This window comes from Carlito syrichta, unplaced genomic scaffold, assembly GCF_000164805.1.
Source record: "Carlito syrichta isolate Samal-C Ts95f unplaced genomic scaffold, Tarsius_syrichta-2.0.1 Scaffold308662, whole genome shotgun sequence".
NCBI classification, from domain to species: Eukaryota; Metazoa; Chordata; class Mammalia; order Primates; family Tarsiidae; genus Carlito; species Carlito syrichta.
This window is the reverse complement of record NW_007252758.1, coordinates 286,426-307,336: the sequence shown is the minus strand read 5'-3', so window position 1 is coordinate 307,336 and position 20,911 is coordinate 286,426. Positions and strand designations below refer to the sequence as shown.

Here is a 20,911-nt window from a genome sequence, read left to right as displayed (position 1 = left end):
TCTAATGTGGTTTTAATTATTTTTGATAGCTTTACTCATCCTTCTCTGCCAACTCTCTTTTAGCCTTACTTTGGGGTCCTATATCTTAATCTCTTAAATATCCTCCTTGGTCTCATAACATAGTGCCTGTGATCACTTTTATCTTCTTCAGAATACTAAATATTTTTAAAAATAATCTTCAGTTCCCGAAGTAATTCTTCTTTCAAAATATATGCCTCATTTGCTTTTTGTATTCCCATTTATCTTATTTTTGGAAGTACTTATATACAGGTCTGAAGTTGTCTTCTAATTTATCTGCTATTGGCTAGGATTAGTAGTTGAAATTCTCTGCTTATCAAGTCACTTTATAAAACATACTTCTATAATCTGAGCTGGAAAGCTAGAAATTGATTGAATATAACATTTATTCTTTCCTACAGATACTGTGGAAAAGGAGCAGAAGGTGATGGAAAGGAGTAAATGTAGCAGAGATGAACCAAACTCAAACATGTTGTCTCCAAACACTCCTTTGTCCTGAGACTATGTCAAGTACCACAATTTAGTTCTCTTAGATTTTAGCAATTACCCACTCCACAGACAGTAGCACAACTGGAAGAATTTTTTCATAGTAGAATGTCACAATGAGAAAAACAAACTGTATAACATGATCATCAGATCACACCTCCTCTATCACTCTGTATTCTGAAGTATGAAAATTAGTCCCAATTTGGTATTTGCCACTCAGATTTTAGTGCCCCCAGTTCCAAGATATATGTTATTGGCAAGGTATTTCTGAATTTCCTTACTTTGCAAATACTAGAACCTGCCTGAAATTGAGGATATATGTATCAGTATTCAACATTCAACTTTGATTTCATTCAAATATTATTAATATTTAGAAAATAAATGGTCTTTGCAATAAGGAGAATGAGGCCAAGGTCACATATATGGTTTTATTTATGGTTGAGGCTTACATCTTTATTTTTGGCTCATGGTGTCCTTTTTAGAGTATTTTAGAACAGCCATCAGCTCATCTAGCCATCTTTCCTAGAACTCTCAAATTTCAATTTTTACATGAATTTCAGATGATTTCAAATAAAAGTTAACAAAAGCAAATTAAAGGCTATCAAATAACAGTCCTTTTAAATTAATGGCAACAGTGAAATCTTATGTTGAACTAAGAATGTTCTAACATAATTTTATTAATTTAGGTCTTAAAGGCAAAAACAAACAAAAAAGATATTGTTACCTTTTGTTTGATCATATGACACTGGCAATACTCTAATGACTTTTTATCATGGGAGTCATATATCCTGATGTTTGCATTTGATGCCTAGAAATACTCTGGGGACTTTCTGTTAAATGAGAACAATTGTTTTCATTTTGTCTAAAGCATTAGACTATGACGATATATTAAAACTTGATCAGAAAAACACTAAGGAGAAAAATGTGGTGATTCTAAAACTTGGGTCTATAGCTATCAATCTTTATAAGAGACATTCTTATAAACTAGTATTTATTTTTCTCTATTATTTTTCTTTATATAGTCATCCCTTGGTATCCACAGGGGTTTAATTCCAGGAGCCCATGAAGATACCAAAATCCACAAATGTTCAAGTCCTTTATATAAGATGGTGATGTATTTACATATAGACATCTTCCCCTATATTTAACTCATCTCTAGATTTCTTATAATACCAAACATGACTTCATTCATGTGGATTCAACATAGTACTTAGCATGTGGCAAATTTCAAGGGTTTTTTTTTTTTTTTTGAAGCTTTGTGGGATTTTTTCCCCCATCTTCTATTCGAAGTTGGCTGAATCCATAGATGCAGAACCCACAGAAACAAAGGGGTGACTGTATATCCTAAACTCAAGAAGGAAATCATGTCTTTTGCAGTAACATGGATGGGACTGAAAGTTATCATCTAAAGTGAAACAGGTCACACACAGAATCAAATATTGTTATGTTCTCATTAAGTGGGTTCAAAAAACTTGTACACATGGGCATAGAGAGTGGAATGATGGAAAATTGAGACTCAGAAGGACAAGGAGGTTGAAGGGGGGGGTGGAGGATGAGAAATGACTCAGTTGAGTGATGGAGACCCTAAAAACCCTGACTACACAAGTAACAAAATCGTACCTGTATCCCACAAATTTATGTAAATAAAAAAGAAATATCAGACTTTTTCATTATTTTGCACGTACACACACACACACACACACACACACACCACACACACACGAACCCCTATGTTTTCCATCCTTTTACTGCTTTCTTTCCAGGGTAACATCTGTCTTAAAAGATCTTTCCTAAACATTCTTAAAAATCCACTGGAGATGGCATTTTGTAAAAAAAAAAAAAACCATCACGAACTTTCTCCAAATCTTCGATTGCACTTTAACTATATCTCTCTTAGAGCACTGATCATACCTTACAACGAACTATCATTATTAAAAGACCTTGTCCAGTGTCTTTCACACACTTGGGGTTCAATAAACACATCTGAATGACTGGTGAACATAACAACATTTCATATGATGAAATTGAAGTAAAAGGTTTTGAAGTTATCACTCCAAAATCACATTGAGTATTTCTTGACAATGGGATTAACCTAGAAATTATTTTCCTCTCACCTATACTCACTCTATCTATCTATCTTTCTATGTAATGAAAGATTGATAATACACATGTATTAGAGTTGAAAGGAATCTGAGAAGCATGGTATCTAAAAAAAGTGCTTACTGGGAATCAGAAAATATTTTTGCTTTGCCATTAAGTAACTGTAATGAGCTCAGATAAGTCACTTAAGGTCTTTAAAACTCATTTTTCTAATCTCTGCAGAATAAAATATGTTCAGCATCAGGCTAGCTACCAGTAATATAAAGAGACAGAAGCTGCTGTAATGGCAAAACTATTACTGTCTTGCTGTTACTTCCAATGCCTAAGCACACAGAAAAACCTTAATCAACACTAAATAAGTCCCTGCCTAAAACTTAAAGAAGATGATATGTGTTTAAGATATATTATATATATGTGTATTATTTTGTATTCATGTGTGTCATGAGTATAATATAACCAGAGGACTGGTAGAAATTCTGAAATAGAGACTATCACTTTAGATTGGAAAAGTAGCACAAACTGGAGGTTATAAATCCATTGTTAAGCTTGCAAACCCCAGGATACAATTAACCAGGCTATACAAAATATGCAATCAGTAAATCCAAAGTCAGGAAATTGTTAACTTTTTCAATTCATATTAAAAGTTTCTATTCAGTCAACAATCTTCTGTATTTTTTAAAAAAGCACATAATGCATATTTTAGAGTTTTTGTTTTGCCTTTTTTGCCTCTAAACTTTTAGAAATCACTGACAAGCTATTCTCATGGAAATTACCAATGAAAATCAGATTTATACTGGAATAAACATTTTTAAATGAATGGCACATTTTGATGGCACTCTTTTATAGCTTGGGATTCCCCTCAGAGTTCTGTTTAGGAGTGGGACATTCTTTCCACTGGAAAAAGAAGACCATTAATTATAAATTAGCTGTCACACTAGACAAAAAAACTAACTAATTCCAGACATTTTTCACCCTAATATGTCATTTTCAAATGCAAAATTGTGGTGTATTAGAGGGATAGGGGTACTTTTTTTTTTAGTAGACTCTAAATTCGGAATCTAAACTGTCCTATATCACTTTACTTAAATCAATTTTTAGACTCCATAATCTTTATTGGCTATAATTCACATACCATAAAATTCTACCACTTTAAACTGTATAATTTAGTGGATATTCATATGTTCACATTGTACAGTCATCAACACTATCTAATTCCAGACCTTTTTCAACACCCAACAAAGAAATTCTGGACTTATTAGCAGTTGTCTCTCCAATTCGTACCTTTCTATCCTAATCTACCTTCTGATTCTAATGGATGGGCCCATTGTGAGTATTACATATAAGTGAAACAATATAGTAGGTGGTTTTTTTGTCTGGATTCTTTCACACAGTATAATGTTTTTAAGGTTCATTATGCTGTAGCATGTTAATACTTCAACTCTTTTTATAATTGAACAATATTTCACTGTATGAATTTACCACATTTTGTTTTTCCACTCATCACCTGACAGACATTTGTATTGTTTCCACTTTTTGCTACCATGAACATACACATAAAAGTTTTGTCTACAAAAATGTTTTCAATGATCTTAGATATACACCCAGGAGTGGAATTTCTGGGTCATACGGCAACTCTATGTTAACATTTATAGGAATAGTTAGACTGTTTTCCAAAGTGGCTGTACCATTTTACACTTCCATCAGAAGTGTATGAGGGTTCCAATTTCTTTATATCCAATCTAACACTTGTTATTATCTTTTTTATTGTAGCCATCCTGGTAAGTATGAAGTGGTACCTCATTGTGGTTTCGATTTGCATTTCCATGGTGGTTAATAATGCTGAGAAAATTTTCATGTGCTTATGGGCCATTTGTACATTTTACCTGAAGAAATGTCTACTCAGATCCTTTGTCCATTCTTTAATTGGTTTATTCGTACTTTCGTTGTTAATTTTTAATAGTTCTTTATATATTTTGGATATGACAATCTTATCAGATATATGATTTGCAAATATTTTCTCCAACAGATTCTATAGTTTGTAAGAACAGAACCCATGGCAGAGAGGGCACCTCATAGAAAGGAGGCAACTTTCTGTCACTACCAACAGTAGTAACCCAATGATTTCTCTTCAGCCAGTTAATTGATGGCTTCTTTGAAGAAGCAGATAAGAATAGCCAAGAGGATATTTCATGAGAGGGGAAGGATTGGCTTAAGCACATCGCTGGTTTTAGAGACTTGCTCCTGAGGCACAAGGAATCTAAAAGTTTTTGACACAAAATCTAACACTTTAAAATGTCATCTGCTGGACAGAACTTGAGGTAGTTTACTCTCTTCTCTAGGCGACTGCTCTCATTTTCTGTTTTGGATTCCTTTATCTGATATAGCCTGGAGTCCTAGAAGAGTGTGATACTCCTGTTAATGTCACCAATCTTGCAGGTATCCTATAATTACTTTATTTGACCTGACCTAGAAAGATAACGCACATTCTCTGGGGGAAAAAAAATCATTTCTCAAGAATTTTTCCTTAGAAGTTTCACAAGGAGGTATTACTATTTTAAAAACTCCTGCTTTAAAACCACAAAATTTAAGATTATACAAGAATGTTCAAACATCAACCTATGCAGTATTAAGCCCCTTCTACAACCTCTTCATAAACAAGTCTATCTTTGGGAAAATGTTCTTATAAAGTTCTTCATTATTTTTAATCCATTAAACACTGAGTTAGTTACTTGAGGGAAGGACCATGTTTATTTCATTTTTGTATCACTAAGATATAACATAGTCCTTTGCATATGGTAGCTACCTAAGAAATGTCTATTAAACCGAGATCTGTCTCCTAGAATCTTATAGCAAATGCCTTGTAATAAAATCAAATAAGTGTGATCTCCCTTCTATTTGATATACCTTGAAATATGTGAAGACAGTCTGTTCCGAAGATTTTACACTCCTAAACGAAAAATCTCTAGTCATCCTATTCACACTTGTCATTATGAGCTCCACTATATCAATACGCTTGCTAAATGTGGGGCCAGAGTTCAAACCCAAAACATTAGGTGTGGCTAGACTAAAACACAGCAGAAATTGAAGCACCACGGCCCTAATTTCAGGAACTTTATTTCTATTAATGCAACCTAAATTAATATCAAATCTTTTGGAAACTATATTTCACCAGTGACATGTATTGAGTCTCAGGCACTCCTATAATGTTGGTCATAGTATTTGAAGCAATGCTGTGCCTTCCCTTATTGCACTTGCAGAGTACAAAACTTGCAGGATACAATTATAGTTGTATTTATTACATTTATCTCCTAGTGTGGCATTCAAGATTCTTCATGTTCAAGATGCTACCTACATTACTAACTGTATGTTCTACAACACCTCAATGTATACTCCCTTATAGTTTCTAAATGTTCCACGATTAATTTTATTCCTCTGTTTCCTTATACACTCTATTCCCTCTGCCTAGTATATTTTTCTTGCTTCTACCAGATGTCTACCAATCTATTATACTATTATATAATTTTTTGAATAATCCTCACCTCGTTGGAAAACATAATCAGGTTTGTCTAAGTCTAGTTAGAGAGGATACACCTCATTCTCCATTCATTTAAGTAAATAGTAGTCAAGGTAGGTGGTTAGGCAATTATTTGCAAAATCAACTTCTAATAATACAGACAAATAACTTACATAGTGATAAAATATATATCTTTTTTGTTTTATTTTTGGGGGGCAGGACCTCACTCTGTCACCCAGACTGGAGTGCAGTGGTGTAATCCCAGTTCATTGCAGCACTGACCTCCTGGTCTCAAGTGATCCTCTCATCTCAGCCTCTTAAGTAGCTGGGACAACAGATGTGTACCACCAAACCTGGCTATTTAAAAAAAATTCTTTGTAGAGATAAGGTCTCACTGTGTTGCTCCAGCTGTGCACAATAAATTTTTAGTATTTATCTGCTTCAAATATTTTAATTTGAGGTATAGTTACACCAATAACCTGCAGTAGAATATTTTAGACAAAATCAGTACTCAAGAAAGCTGTGGCAGACGCCCCAGATTTCCCATACCATAATAATACAGAGTGGGTAAAATGGCCTACAAAGAGATCTTAAAGAAATAGGAAAAAGAAGCTAAACTTTGGTATTTTGTCAAGATCACTTAATCAGAATGCCTCCAAGCCTTTTGGACTAAAAGCATTTATACCAAATTCCTGCTCAGGCTCCAAAAAATCAAAACCAAGCCTGGCACATTTACCCGAGGTACCTGAAAGACAAAAGTCTTATACCATAGAGGGTATATAGACACATTAAAAGTTTAACATAGCTGTTACATTATTAAGAAAAAAGTAAAGGAATTAAACAGTGAGAGGGGTTACTTGTCAACATATGGTAAAAGAGAGCCAAGGTGAATCATAAGACAGGTAGATATTTGAGTTACTGAGAAATATAGTGGTTTATAGTTTTGGGTAACTGTTTTTAATCAAAATCTGATCAAGTGCTATACACCATAATGAGAGGAATCCATTGAATCAGATAGAAGATCACTGAAGGTTTTCTTGACTTTCTACAATTAACAACAGTAATGCAATTGTGCCAGTTCCAGCAATTTTTCCTCAATAGCATACAATAGGATGATAAGTGCTAGTCATACTCATATCATTAGCAGTAGACTGGGGCCATGAACTAACATCAGAGCTGGAGTAGGACTGAAGTTTTAAGCATTACTACCGAAGCTTTAAAGCTTATGCTCATTAGACTCACTCCCTGCCTTATACTTGGGAGCCAGGTTCCACCAGGATGGTAAAGAGATAAACAAAAAACACTAGAAGGATCCCGATGGACAACTGCTAAAGGAAAGGGAAACCCTAAAGAAAGATCACAATAAAGTGTCCCCGAAAGGCCAGGTGTGATGACTCAAGCCTGTAATCCCAGCACTTTGGGAGGCCAAGGTGAGAGGAATGCCTGAGCCCATGGGTTCAAGAAAAGCCTGGGCAACTTGGCAAGACCTCATCTCTACAATAAATTTTTTAAAAAATCAGCCAGGTATGGTAGCACGCACCTGTAGTTCCATCTACTTGGAAGGCTGAGGCGGAAGGATTCACTGAGCACAGCAGGTTGATGCTGGGGTGACCTCTGGTTTAGGTGACGGAGTGAGACTCCAACTCAAAAAAAAAAAAGTCCCCTAAGGAAATATGTCTTATTTCCTCTACCACCAATAATCTAGCATATCAAAACCATTATTTCAATAATCTCAAAATAACTGACATCCATATTTTATAAAAGGATCTTTATGTTTTAATAATATTTATTATATAAGTTTTAGTATTATCTATTGCAAATATTATACCTAATACTGCATGCTTATACATGTTAGGAAGTATTGCCATTTAGTTCACATAAAGTTTTGTTGGTTTTTGAACAATTTTGAATACTCCTTATAGGTTGACAACTGATAATGAGAATATATCTGTGATCTAGAGGAATGTAACTTCGCACACATATTTGAGATTTACTTTCACAGTCTTTCCCTTTTCTTCTCCAACTTACCAATTACTATCATGAATACTTCAAGTTAACTGTAATGTTTGAACTTTATAGCAAAGAATACTGAATATTTATATATAACTAAAGAATGCAGAGGCATAGGAAGCAGAGATCACACACCAACACTGTAGAATGGACATTTCCATCATGCTAGAGAAGAAAACAAAGGGACTGGGCACAGAGAATTAGAATAGGGAAATGATCATATGACCACATTACTATAACTGACACTGTCATTCCTTAGGAAGAAAAAAAGTTTGAAAATTGTATTAGAAAATATATTTACACTTTTTAGAGGGTATTATCACCAAATAATACCATTAAGAGAGCAAAAGCAAGCCATACTGGGAAAAAATACTTGTAATATATACTGTATATATCCTACAAAGAACTAGAACAGTATAACCAGTAATTCTCAGTGTGGGTTATAGATGCCAGGGGGTCCTTTAGACTCCTTCAAGAGGTCTAAAAAATCAAAACAATTTTTAAATAACACCAGTATGTTATTTGCCTTTTCACTGTGTTGACATTTGCACTTATGGTGCAAAAATAATGATGGGCAAAACTACTAGTGCTTTAGCATTAATTAAAGTTATGGCACCAAACTATACTGGTAATCATTGTATTCTTCACTGCCAGGCAGTCATGATAAAACAAATGCTGGTTTCATGTGAAAATATCCTTGATAAAGTAGCAAAAATTATTCATTTTATTAAATCCCAGCCCTTCAGTATATATCTTTTTAATATTCTGTGTGACAAATAGATTGTTTGTAGAAAGCACTTATGCTACATTTGTAAGTACGATAATTGTCTCAGGGAAAAGCATGTGTGTGACTGAGTTGCCAGCTAAACTAGTTCCTGTTTTTCCTGGAACACTATGAAAGAAAAACTATGGTTATTCAGAATTGGGTGTTTGGTAGGTATATTCTTGAAAATGAAAGAGACAAGCCTGCCACTTCAAGAGAAACAACTTACAGCATTAGTGGCAATGACAAAATTCAAGATTATAAGCAAAATTTAGTATTTTGAAAATCCAGCATATGCCATCATAAGACAGTTTCCCAATACTCGAAGACTCTTTATGAGACTGGTGGTAATATTAAAGAATATACTTTTTAAAAATATATAACAAAACATAACGTTTAGAAGATCAGTATACATCAGTGAACCAAGTTTTAGACCAGTTTTTAAATGATCAAAGCATGATGCTACAATACCATGCAGGATAAAGTTTCTAGTTAAAGTACAAAACAGACAAATGAACTTTTAAGGTAATAGAGAATAAAAAGTTCATTGATAAGGTTTGAGATTTAATACTTTAAACTCTATGGTCTCTTTATTTTATACCTCATCTCATCATCAGAAGCAGGATTCAAAGTAAATAGCTCTTAGTATTTCATGCCAAACAAACTTAAGCTTTTACTTAATAATTATAAGAGCAAGCCGGGCTCGGTGGCTCAGCCTGTAATCCCGTGCCTTTGGGAGGCTGAGGTGAGTGGATTGCCTGAGCCCGTGGGTTCGAGATCCGCCTGGGCAGCAAGACCACATCTCTACAATAGATTAAAAAATCAGCCGGGCGTGGTAGCGCATGCCTGTAATTCGGAAGGCTGAGGCGGAAGGATCGCCGGAGCCCAGCAGGCGAGGCTGCGGTGGAGTCTGGGCGACCGAGTGAGACCCCAACTCAAAAATAAATAAATAAATAAATAGAAATAATTATAAGAGCAAAGATCATTATCATTAAAGAGGCAAAGGACTACCGGCTGTATATTACCAGAAAGAACAGCTTTGGCTGTTGGTAACAGAAGTTTTAAAGTAGAAAAGTGCTAATAGCTCAATACACAAAGATATATATAAGAAATACAAAACCCCTAAAGGATTTAAGTGATTAACTAAACTCAAAACCCTAATACTACACTAATAAGGAGATAATCTGTTGATTTCAATGTGTGTTATGTAGATCAAATAACCTAAATATTAACAGGATAGAAACAGGAAACATAATCCAATTTCATGGTAGGCAGAGGAATCATTAATAAATATATGATTTCTGCACCATCTGAGAAAAAAGAAAAAAAAATTCTTTGAACCCTGGATCTACCTATGTAATTAATTTGAAGGGATATTTTGTTATATCTTGAAAGCTTTGATGCCTCTGATCCCTTGAGGACACCTGAGACTTCCTTATTTTACTCCAGAGAAAGCCATAGCAATTGGGCCAACTTAGAGGATTGTTATTAACAGCAAATGAAGAAAATTCCACATAAGGTGTCAAATAAGGGAGCTCAGCTTTGTTTCGAAATTCTACTGTAAGGCAGGACATGAAAACTAGAATTCTTCTTCTACAAGGCAGGTCATGGAAACTAGAACCCCTCTCCTTCAAAGTCATAAAACCTAGAAATATTATGTTAACCTTCCCCTGTATTTCTATGTAAGAAACTGCCATAAAGAAATTCTCCAGTACCTGATCTCAAACCAAGTGAAGTAGGGACCAAAGAGAGGCCCAAACTTTACCTGTACAGTGACCATTTGTATAACCAACCCTGAATTGTAGCCCACATCTTTAAAATAAAAAAAGTTGGGCCTTGGCTGTTAGGTCATGAGGGATCTATCTTCATGAATGAGAGTAATGTCCTTATAATAAATCTTAGAGTCTTTAAATTATATGTCATATTATTACTAGTTTGCCCTTCCACCATGTGAAGACACCTAAAAAGGAGACATCTGTGAAACAGAGAATGAGCCCCCATCAGACAATGGATCTGCTGGCACTTGGACTTTCCAGACTCTAGAACTATAAAAAATAAATTCTTGTTATGTATAAGTGGAAAAAAAAAAAAGGCAACCCATTTACTGGTATCTTTCGCATTACCAGATAGAGTTTCCACTTTATGGGGACATTACCAAAATTTAACTCCCTTACTGGAAATTGTTCTGGGCACCATTACTAAAATTTTATACACTAACAAAAAAATACTGAGTAAGAATCCCATAGGGGAAATGCCATTTAAATGATGACTCTATAAAACAGCCTTATGCTCCTCATACATAGTTTAGAGGGAGTATACAGCCTAGTGGGAAGAAACATGGACTTTGGAAGCAGTTTACACCTTAGATGTATGACCTCTAAATGAGTAATTTTAGACATATTAGTAAACTTCTCTATGTCTCACTTTTCTACTTTGTAAAACAGGAGAATAACAGCTTTTTTGCAAATGTGTTGCAAGGAACAAATGAAAATAAATATATATATACATGCTTATATGTACATTAGAATACATGTACATATTGGTATGTATGTATGTGTGTGTGCATGTATATACACACACATACACAAAAAAAGAGACAAAGACAAAGAGGGGGAGGGTGCTTTGTGTGGTATTTGGTACATGGTATATACTCAAAAGATTCTAGCTATTATCAAACATTGAGAGACAGCTAGATATAGTAAAAAAAACAACAAACCCAAGTAAAAAGACCTAGGATCTAGTCTACTGATGAATTTTCTTACCTTGGGCAAGACTACTTTAGGCCTCAGTTTCTACATTTGTCAAATAAGGAAAATAGTGACTCTCCATATACCATAGAGGCTGCTTTAAAACAAAAATGAGATAATACTATGCAAAAGAAGTTTGAAAAAAGTTATACATGACATTTTTGTAATTAAAATTTTGCCACTTGAAAATACAAATAAAACAATAATCTTTCTTATTTGAGGAGAAAAAGAATAGGAAAGGAAAAATATCAATTTCAAATCTTAACCCAAACAAACTTTTGGTCCTTATCTTAGAATAACAGCTTATGATTTCACTTTTTAATAATTGATTACTTTTAATGACACATATGATCCACAAATGGTTTTCAGTCCCCAGCAGGAATTCACTTACTTTATTATACAAAACAAGTAAACTCTATAAAAACTTACCATGCACCATTTCATGCAAAGTGCTGTACTATATACATAGAAACAGGAATAAATAAAGTCTTTATCTACAGGATTTACAGACTGCAGTTGACAATAAATATAGTAAGTAGAATGGTGCAATGGAAAAACTCTAGTGTAAAATAAATGTGTTTAAATCCTGACTCTGCCACCTATTTGCTGTATCCCTTAGAAAGTACATATCCACCCTCAGTTCATGTTCTCATCACTTAAATGTAATAATACTGATTACCTGACTTTGAGTCTTTATTAATTGGGAAGATGTATGATATATGTAAAGCATCTGGAACACAGTAGGTGCTTCTCAAATATCATCCTCTCTTTTCCTGAACCAAGTTCACAAATGAATGACCCAGCCTACTCAAGGTAGAATTTGGCTAATGCCAAAAAAAAAAAAAAAGAGTCACAAATGAAGATGTCACATCTAGTTAGGGGAACTAGAAGAGGTTTCATAGGTGTAATACTTGAAATAAGTCTTGGAGGATGTAAATTTCGATTCATATAGTTAAAAGGCAAAAGCAATAAAAATAGGCAAAAGGGCACGGGAAAAAAAGACCCAGGGTAAAAAAAGAGCTGAGTGTGCTTGGCAAAGAGCATTACTTCAGTATGAAAGGAGAATCTTCAGTAAACAGAAAAAAGAGACAAAGCAAAAAGGTAGTTTAAGGTTCCACCGTGAAAAGACTTGATGATCACAAAGATTTCATATTTGAGAGTACTAACAGTTTGTACTGAATGCTTCTCAGTAACACAATCATTTAGTTATAATGTTTTGAGATGTCAGCAGTTCATAGAATAAAATGGAATGCTTACACAATTTTTTCAGTTTTAAAAGCGTTTTACATGGGAAGAATTTTAGGAACTTACATGCAGAAATAACTTTCCCTTAAAGATAGCCCATTAACTTCCCAGAAAATAAGGCCCTGCAGGGATAGGTATCATCATACTGTTAGGAAAAGAAACGAGAATTTTCACAACCCATAAATCAAGGTGGATTATGAGAAATCTTGCCTCAGATCATATAAATTAACATCAATAGTAAACAAAGAAAACAAATGCAGGATTCCCTCTGCTGGATCTGTTACTTCAGACAACATCCCTCTTCCTTAAGCATTTTTAAAGATAATATATCCATTAGTATTTCATTAGAGTTCCAAAAGTAGAATTGCATGGTAAAAACATAAGCCTATTTTAAGAGATTTCGGAAGCATGTTGAAAAACTTACCTCCAAAAACACAATACCCATTTAGACCTCAACTAGCAATGTTATCAGAATACATATTTCCAGAACTAAGTCTTACAATATTGAATGTTATCATTTTCTTATTACTAACTTCTGACAAGTTTATAGCCAAAAATACCCTACAACTTTACTATGTATGGCTTATTAGAATTACACATTTTGTTCATGTTACTGTTAGTATAATAATTAATACTATATCATTACACCAATGATGTAGTATAATGATAAAAAATAAATACTGCCTTTTATATAATGATTTATTTTTCTTTTCTGACAGCCTAAATACAACTTTTGCAAATTTTTAATCAAGTTGTGTGTATTTTCTTACTATATGGAAGCAATTGGTTATACATTACAAATATTTATCTTTGGGAATATTTATTGCAATTATTTTCTATAGTGAGTCTGCAATCTATTTTCTTTATTAATTTATTTTAGATACTTTAAAAACATTTTATGGGCTAGGTGTGGTAGCTCAAGCCTGTAATCCCAGTACTTTGGGAGGTCAAGCCAAGAGAATTGCCTGAGTCCGCAGGTTCAAGACCAACCTGGGCGACATGGTGAGATCTTGTCTCTACAATAAATCAAAAAATTAGCCAAGCATGGCAGCACGTGCCTGTAATTCTAACTACTTGGGAGATTGAGGCAGAAGGCTCATCGGAGCCCAGTGGGTTGACGCTAGGGTGGCCATGAGAGTGCCACTGCACTCCAGCCTGGGCGATAGAGTGAGACTCCAACTCAATTAAAAAAAAAAAAAACCATTTTATGTAGTCAAATTACCAACCCTTAGCTTAATCATTTCGATCTTTGGTGTCATTCTTAGAAAGATAACTCAGTTTCAAATTATATAAAACTTTGCCAGTGTTTTTATTGTTTTTCTCATAACTTATTTCTTCTTAAAATTAAAACATGTGCTCAGTCTAGAAATTTATTTTGATATATAAAATATGAGTTTAACATTCTTTTTATCCAAATTTGTAGATACAAGTAGCAACAGCAATTGCTGAGTAACATCTTTATCATATGCTAAATTCTTACATAGACTTTGAAATATGTATAAATGTTATATTCTGTTCTCTTCATCTGTGAGTCTCTACCAATTTGAGAATAATACTAATTAAATTATTTAGCTTTACAATAACGTCTCTATATTTGATAGGAAAAGAGCATACTCATTAATTTTCTTTTTTCATTTCTTTTTTTGGCAAAAATTGTTCATTTTTGCTTTACAAATGAATTTTAGAATTATTTTGTTAGGATACTTCCACCACGAAATTTGCTTGGTACTCATTGCAAATAGATTAAACCTGGAAATACTCTCTACAAAATAAAACATTTCCATCCTAGAACACCATATATATTTGTATATAATAAATTCTCTTTTATATTACTCTGTGATATCTTCACATTAGTTCTGTATATTACCTTCTAAGTAAATGCATAGAAAAATTATATCTTGAGCCCAATAGTGAAAAGGCATTTTTGGCAATATATTTCTTACATGGGCGTTGCTAATATAAAAGAGGCTGATTTGCTTTCTAAGTGAACCATCTAACCTAAATTCTTATTAGTCTTAATTACTTTTCAGTTGATTTTCCTGGCTTATCCAACTAGACAATGATAATGTATAAATAATTATAATATGCATGTGCTATGGTTTGAATGTTTGAGTTCTTCCAAAATTCATGTTTAAAATTTAATCCCTAAAGCAATAGTACCAAGAGTTGGAGCCTTTTGGGAAGTGAGTAAGTCACCCATTAATGGGGTTAGTGCCCTTACAAAAGGGCTTGAAGGAGTGAATTTGTCCATTTTGCCTTCACCATATGAGGATACAGAAGCTGCCATATATAAGGAACAGGTCTTCTCTAGATATCAAATCTGCTGGCATCTTAATCTTGAACTTACTAGCCTTCAGAACTATGAAAAAATAAATTATCTTGTTTATAAATTACCCAGTCAAAGGTATTTTGCTATAGCAATAGGAATGGACTAAGACATTCATGGCTCATTACAATATGTACACTTTATTCTTTTTTTAACCACATTTATTTAATACAACTTCTAAAGCATTGGTTAAAAGCATATTCACTTAACTCATGATGTTAATGTAAATATGTGTTAAATCTATGGTGGGTATGAAATTTCAAATAGATATTCTGATCACGTTATTGAAATAGTATACTGCTTGTAATCTAGCAAGTTTTGTTTTTAAATCAAGAATGCAGGCCAGATGTTGTAAAATGTCTTCCTAGAATGTATCAAGATACTTTATTTCCCTCACCTAGTAATGTATTTATATTAACACATTGTTTTAAATATCAAACTATCCCTGCATTTCTAGAATAAAGGCTGCATACTTCTGCTAAATTACTTAATTAAAACACTTGAAATTGACTTGCTAAAATTTTATTTATTTTATTTTTAATTCATAAATGTGAGATTAATTAGTAGTTTTTCTTTTTTGATGCTAGTTTTATCTGGTTTTGGTATCAAAACGAAGCTAGATGAAATGACACAATTTTCTGCAGGCAAATACTCCCAACTAAGAACAACTAGAACAGGAAGTTTAAAAAAATTGCAGAGAAAATATATATTTAAAGACACTAGAGAGCTGTGGAGCAATGAGGACTAAAGTGAAGGGAATTGCAGAGAAGGCATATCCTTTCAAAGGTGAGCTGAGTATCTGCCGCTAATTCTGGGGGCATGTGCCACACCTAGGCATGGACAACAGACTAAGAATCTTAAGATCAGGCTGTGAGTAGTTACTGGGGTGAATTGAAAACATGAAATCTTTGCTGCTTTCAAGGGGGCTAGAGTGACACAATTAGAGATTTAAGGAAAAGTTTTCTCCTCAAGACATTTTCTGAATTCAAAAGTGACATAGCTAAAGAAAATAAGGATTCATCCCCAAATTCTCATAGTTTCAGTGTTTCAGAGAAGAAGACATACTAGTGGAAGAATACATAAAAATGGTGGGAGATGTCTTAATCTATTCTTGCTGATATAACCAAGTATTGTGTAACTTATAAACAACAGAAATTTATTTCTCACAGTTCAAGATCAAGGTGGTAGCAAAGTGTCTGGCGAGGGCCCACTTTCTAGTTCAAAAAAGGAGTCTTCTTGCTGAATCTTTACATGGTGGAAGGAACACAGCAGCTCTCTGAAGCCTCTTTTATAAAACATTAATCTCATTCATGAGAGTGAGCCCGCATGATCTATTATTTCCCAAGGCCTCACTTCCTAATGTCATTACACTGGTTATTAATTCAACATATGAATTTTTGGCATACACAAACACAAGCTTTTATATATTGAAGAGCATCCTGCTTAGTTACAGCAGAAACTAACATCTTTCACCAAACTAGATTTTAAGGGAACTTTTCTTTTATATGAAGGGCAAAGTAAGAGTTATTGTCACTTACAGGAAGATGTGTGAACACAGCAAAAGTGCTACGCAGAAAGGCAATGAGGTCTACTAGATAATCACTAGCTTTGTTGCCCAAATCTCCTGTCATCCAGTCGTAGTCTGCCAGCTGTAGGAACTGGTCAATCTTCTGGTTTAAGTTAGTATAAATCTCTTCTTCAGCTGCATGTCTAGCATCCTAGGAAATAATATAAAATTTGAAAAATTATTCAGATTTCCAGTAGTGTATAAATAGAGCAGAAATTTATATGAGCCTGAAGTCATTTCATACCTATATTCATTAAGTAATAAATTATGAATACTGAAACATGTAACAATCTCCCTTAATTTTTCTTTTTTCTAAAGCATTGTGTAGTCTTTTCTCTCTCTCTTTTTTTTTTTTTTTTTTGCTTTTTTGTTTTTAAGAAAAACTATTATGTTGCTTAACTAAGTATGGAAACTGCCTTCACTGCCATCAGCAATCTCCATCATTTTTTTACTTTCATATCTATGTTCAAAACTAAACTTGCTCTCAAGATTCTTTCATCTCTTCTAGGACTTCAAGAAGCTTCCTTCCTATAATACCAAACTCTACTTATCCTCTAGTTCCTTCACTTTGCTTATAGGTATACTGAAGTTTCAACTTAATGCTATGTGTTCCCACTAGTTACTATCATACACACCCCCTTTCATTTTCAAAGTTTTGTACATTACAATGTTTCCTAAAATGAGTTTTAAGTAACAGTAATCCTAAAAGAGACTAAAACAACAACAGAGTTCCTTGATTACTTAAGTTTGAGATAGCCTGTTTAAAAGATTCATGATGTACACTAGGATAGTAAAAGCTCTAATAAGTGTGATGAGATTACTGTTCCTACAAAAATATCATACCCGCAACAGTGTCTTTCTCAGAACAAAAGTTTTTAATTTTAATAAATTCAAAATTATCAAATTTTTTTCTTTCATGGATCATGCTTTTAATTTTGTATCTAAAAAGTCATTGCCAAGACCCAAGGTCACTTAAATTTTCTCCTCTGTTATTTTCTAGTTTATTTTTATTGTTTTGCATTTCACACATAGACTTTACATTTCACATTAATTTTTGTGAAAGGTAGAAGGTCTCTGTCTAGATTATTTTTATTTTACATGTGATGTTCAGTTGTTCCAGCACCATTTGTTGAAAAGACTCTACATTCTCATTAAAGTGCCTTTGCTGCTTCTCAAAGATCGGTCCATTGCTGGACTCAATATTCTGTTCCATCAATCTATCTGTCTATTATTTTGCCTATAAAATACTGTCTTCATTACTATAGCTTTAGAGTAAGTATTGAACTAAGTAGTATCCATTCTCTGATTTTGTTCTTTAATATTCTGTTGGCTACTCTGGGTGTTTTGACTTTCCCTTTAAAGTTTGAATCAGTTTGTCAACAATTTGGTAAGATATTGCCTGGGACTACATTGTATACATCAAGTTGGAAAGAACTGAGATCTTGACAATTTCAAGTCCTCTTATCCATGAACATAAAATATATCTCCATTTATTTAGTTCTTTTAATTTCCTTTATGAGAGTATTGTAATTTTCCTCACATAGATCTTGTATCTAGTTTGACAAATTCATACCTAAGGGTTTTATTTTTATTTCTTGGTGTTAATACAAATGTTGTGCTTTTAATTTCAAGTTCCAGTTGTACGTTGCTATGGTAAAATGAAGCAATTGACTTTTGTATATTAACCTTGTATCCTGAACTTTGCTATAATCATGTGTTAGATTTATATTGTATTAGTTTTTTTTATTTCCTTAAGATTTTTTACATAATCAATAATGCTATTTACAAACAGAGACAGCATTACTTCTTCTTTCCCAATTGGTATGTCTTCCCTTGCCCCTCATCTTATGGGATACTGAATAAGAGTGATGTAAAGAAACATCCTTGCGTTGTTCCTGATCTTAGCAGGAAAATGCGTAGTTTCTTACCATTAAATATGAAGTTAACTGAAGATGTTCTTTATTGATTTGAGGAAATACTCCTGTATTCTGTTCTGCTAGGAGGTTTTGTCACAAATGAATGCTTTCCTGTATTATTGGTATAATTATATGTTTTTTTATTTTTAGTCTATCTATTTTTAGTCTAATTGATTTGTGAATGTTGACAACCTTGCTAACCTACAGTAAATTCCCCTTGGTTGCAGTGCATAATACTTTTCATACATTGTTGTATTTGATTTGTTAATATTTTTTGAGGATTTTTGCATCCCTGTTCATGTGCAATACTGGTATATAGTTTTCATTTATAGTAAGTCTGGTTTTGGTATTAGGGCAATGCTGGCTTCACAAAATGAGTTAGGAAGTATTCCTTCTGCTACTTTTTTCTGGAAAAGATTGCAAAGAATTGGCATAATTTCTTCCATAAATGTTTGATAAAACTCACTAATGAACCCATCTGGACCTGCTTCTTTCTGTTCTGTCAGATTATTAATTATTGATTCAATTACTTTAATAGATATAAGTCTATTTGGCTTACCTGTTTCTAATTGTGTGAGTTTGGATAAATTGTGTGTCTTTCAAGAAATTAATCTATTTCAAGTTGGTTTTCAAACTGTGGGTAAAAGTGATTCATAATATTCCTTTATTATTATTTTACTATCCACGGATGAGATCAATAGTGACTCTTGTCTTTTATTTATGGTACCACCATTAGGATTTTGTCTTCTCTTTTTTCTTGATTAACATAGCTCAGGTTTTATTAATTTTACTGATCTTTTCTAAGAGCCAGCTTTTGATTTAGCTGATTCTCTCTGCTGATTTTCTGTTTTCATTTTCATTGATTTCTGTTCAAATTTTGATTATTTATTTCTTCTGCTTACTTTGTATTTAAGTACTTCTTATCTATTTTCCTAAAATGGAAACCTAGATTATTGAATATAGATGTTTCCTTTTTTTCTAATACTATTGATGCTAAAAATCCCCTCTAAGCCATGCATTCACTGCATCCCAGAAATTTTGATAAGTTTTCTTTTAATTTTCATTTAGTTTGAAATACTTAAAATTTTTTCTTAAGATTTTCCTTTAACCCATGTTTTCTTTTTAAATATGCTGTTTAATCTGCAAATAATTGGTATCGTCTAGCTTTCATCCTGTTTAATTCCATATGGTCTGAGAAAAAGTTCTGTATGATTTCTATTTATTTAAAATTTGTTAAGGAGGGTTTAATTGCCCAGAAGGTCTGTATGAGATTGAGAAGACTGTGTATACTGCAGTTGTTGGGTGAAATGGTCTATAAATGTTGGTTAGGTCTAGTTGATTGAAGATGTCATTAAGTTCAACTATATCCATACTAGAAACCTTCTGGATAGGTTAATTAAAGGTAGAATGGTTTGTTAAGAAATTTTAGTGACATTTAAAATAACTTTTTAGTATTTTTCAAAATACTCATATGTTTTTTCACTTTTGATCTTATATATTACAAAGAAGTGAACAATTTCAAATAATTTCTAGTACTAATCATTCTTGCATTTCTAAACTTATTTTAATCCTTAAATTTTGTATGCAATTCTGGATTTTGTTCAATTTTTACTCATGATTTTTACATTAATATTTATCTTTAATTATTCAGATTTTTTTGTGGTTGCTCTATAATTTGAACTATTTTATACTAATTTTGAAAGAAAGAAGTATAATAATTTCCTCCTTATTCCATAATCTGGAATACTTTAAATTATATGGCAAAATTATCTGTTTCTTGAGAGCTTAATGAACTCACTGGTAAAATCTTCTGGACCTTGCCAAATTTTAAAGTCTCTGACAATGTTTTCATGTTTTTCATGGTTATTAATCAATTCAAATTTTCCATACAATTTTTTTTCTTTTACTGATACATAGTTTACATAGTGGGGTACATAAGCTTCATCTGTGATGGAGAATTAAAATCTTGCCCAGACATTCAATCCCTAAGAGATTACACTGCCTCCAGAGAGCTCTACAAGAAACACTTAAGAAAGCATTAAACACAGAAGGAAAAAAAAGAACAACACCCTTCAAAGATGGAAAACACACATGAATCAACCCGAAAATCAAAGGAAAGGAAACAAACAGGAACAACAAACTACAAGAACCTCTAACATCTCAATAATTAGCCTAAATGTGAATGGACTAAATGTACCACTGAAAAGACACAGAAGAGC

At 33.1% G+C, this 20,911-nt stretch overlaps 1 protein-coding gene across 2 annotated transcripts in view; it reads right to left on the bottom strand.

Annotated features, from left to right (window-relative positions):
* The window catches only part of LOC103267999 (exocyst complex component 6B), a 420,217-nt gene that overhangs the window by 118,122 nt on the left and 281,184 nt on the right, over positions 1-20,911 (bottom strand). For both annotated transcript variants that reach the window (XM_021716280.1, XM_021716279.1), the window contains exon 15: positions 16,748-16,927. In XM_021716280.1, the coding sequence (XP_021571955.1) occupies positions 16,748-16,927 (180 nt within the window). The remainder of the gene's footprint in view (positions 1-16,747; positions 16,928-20,911) is intronic.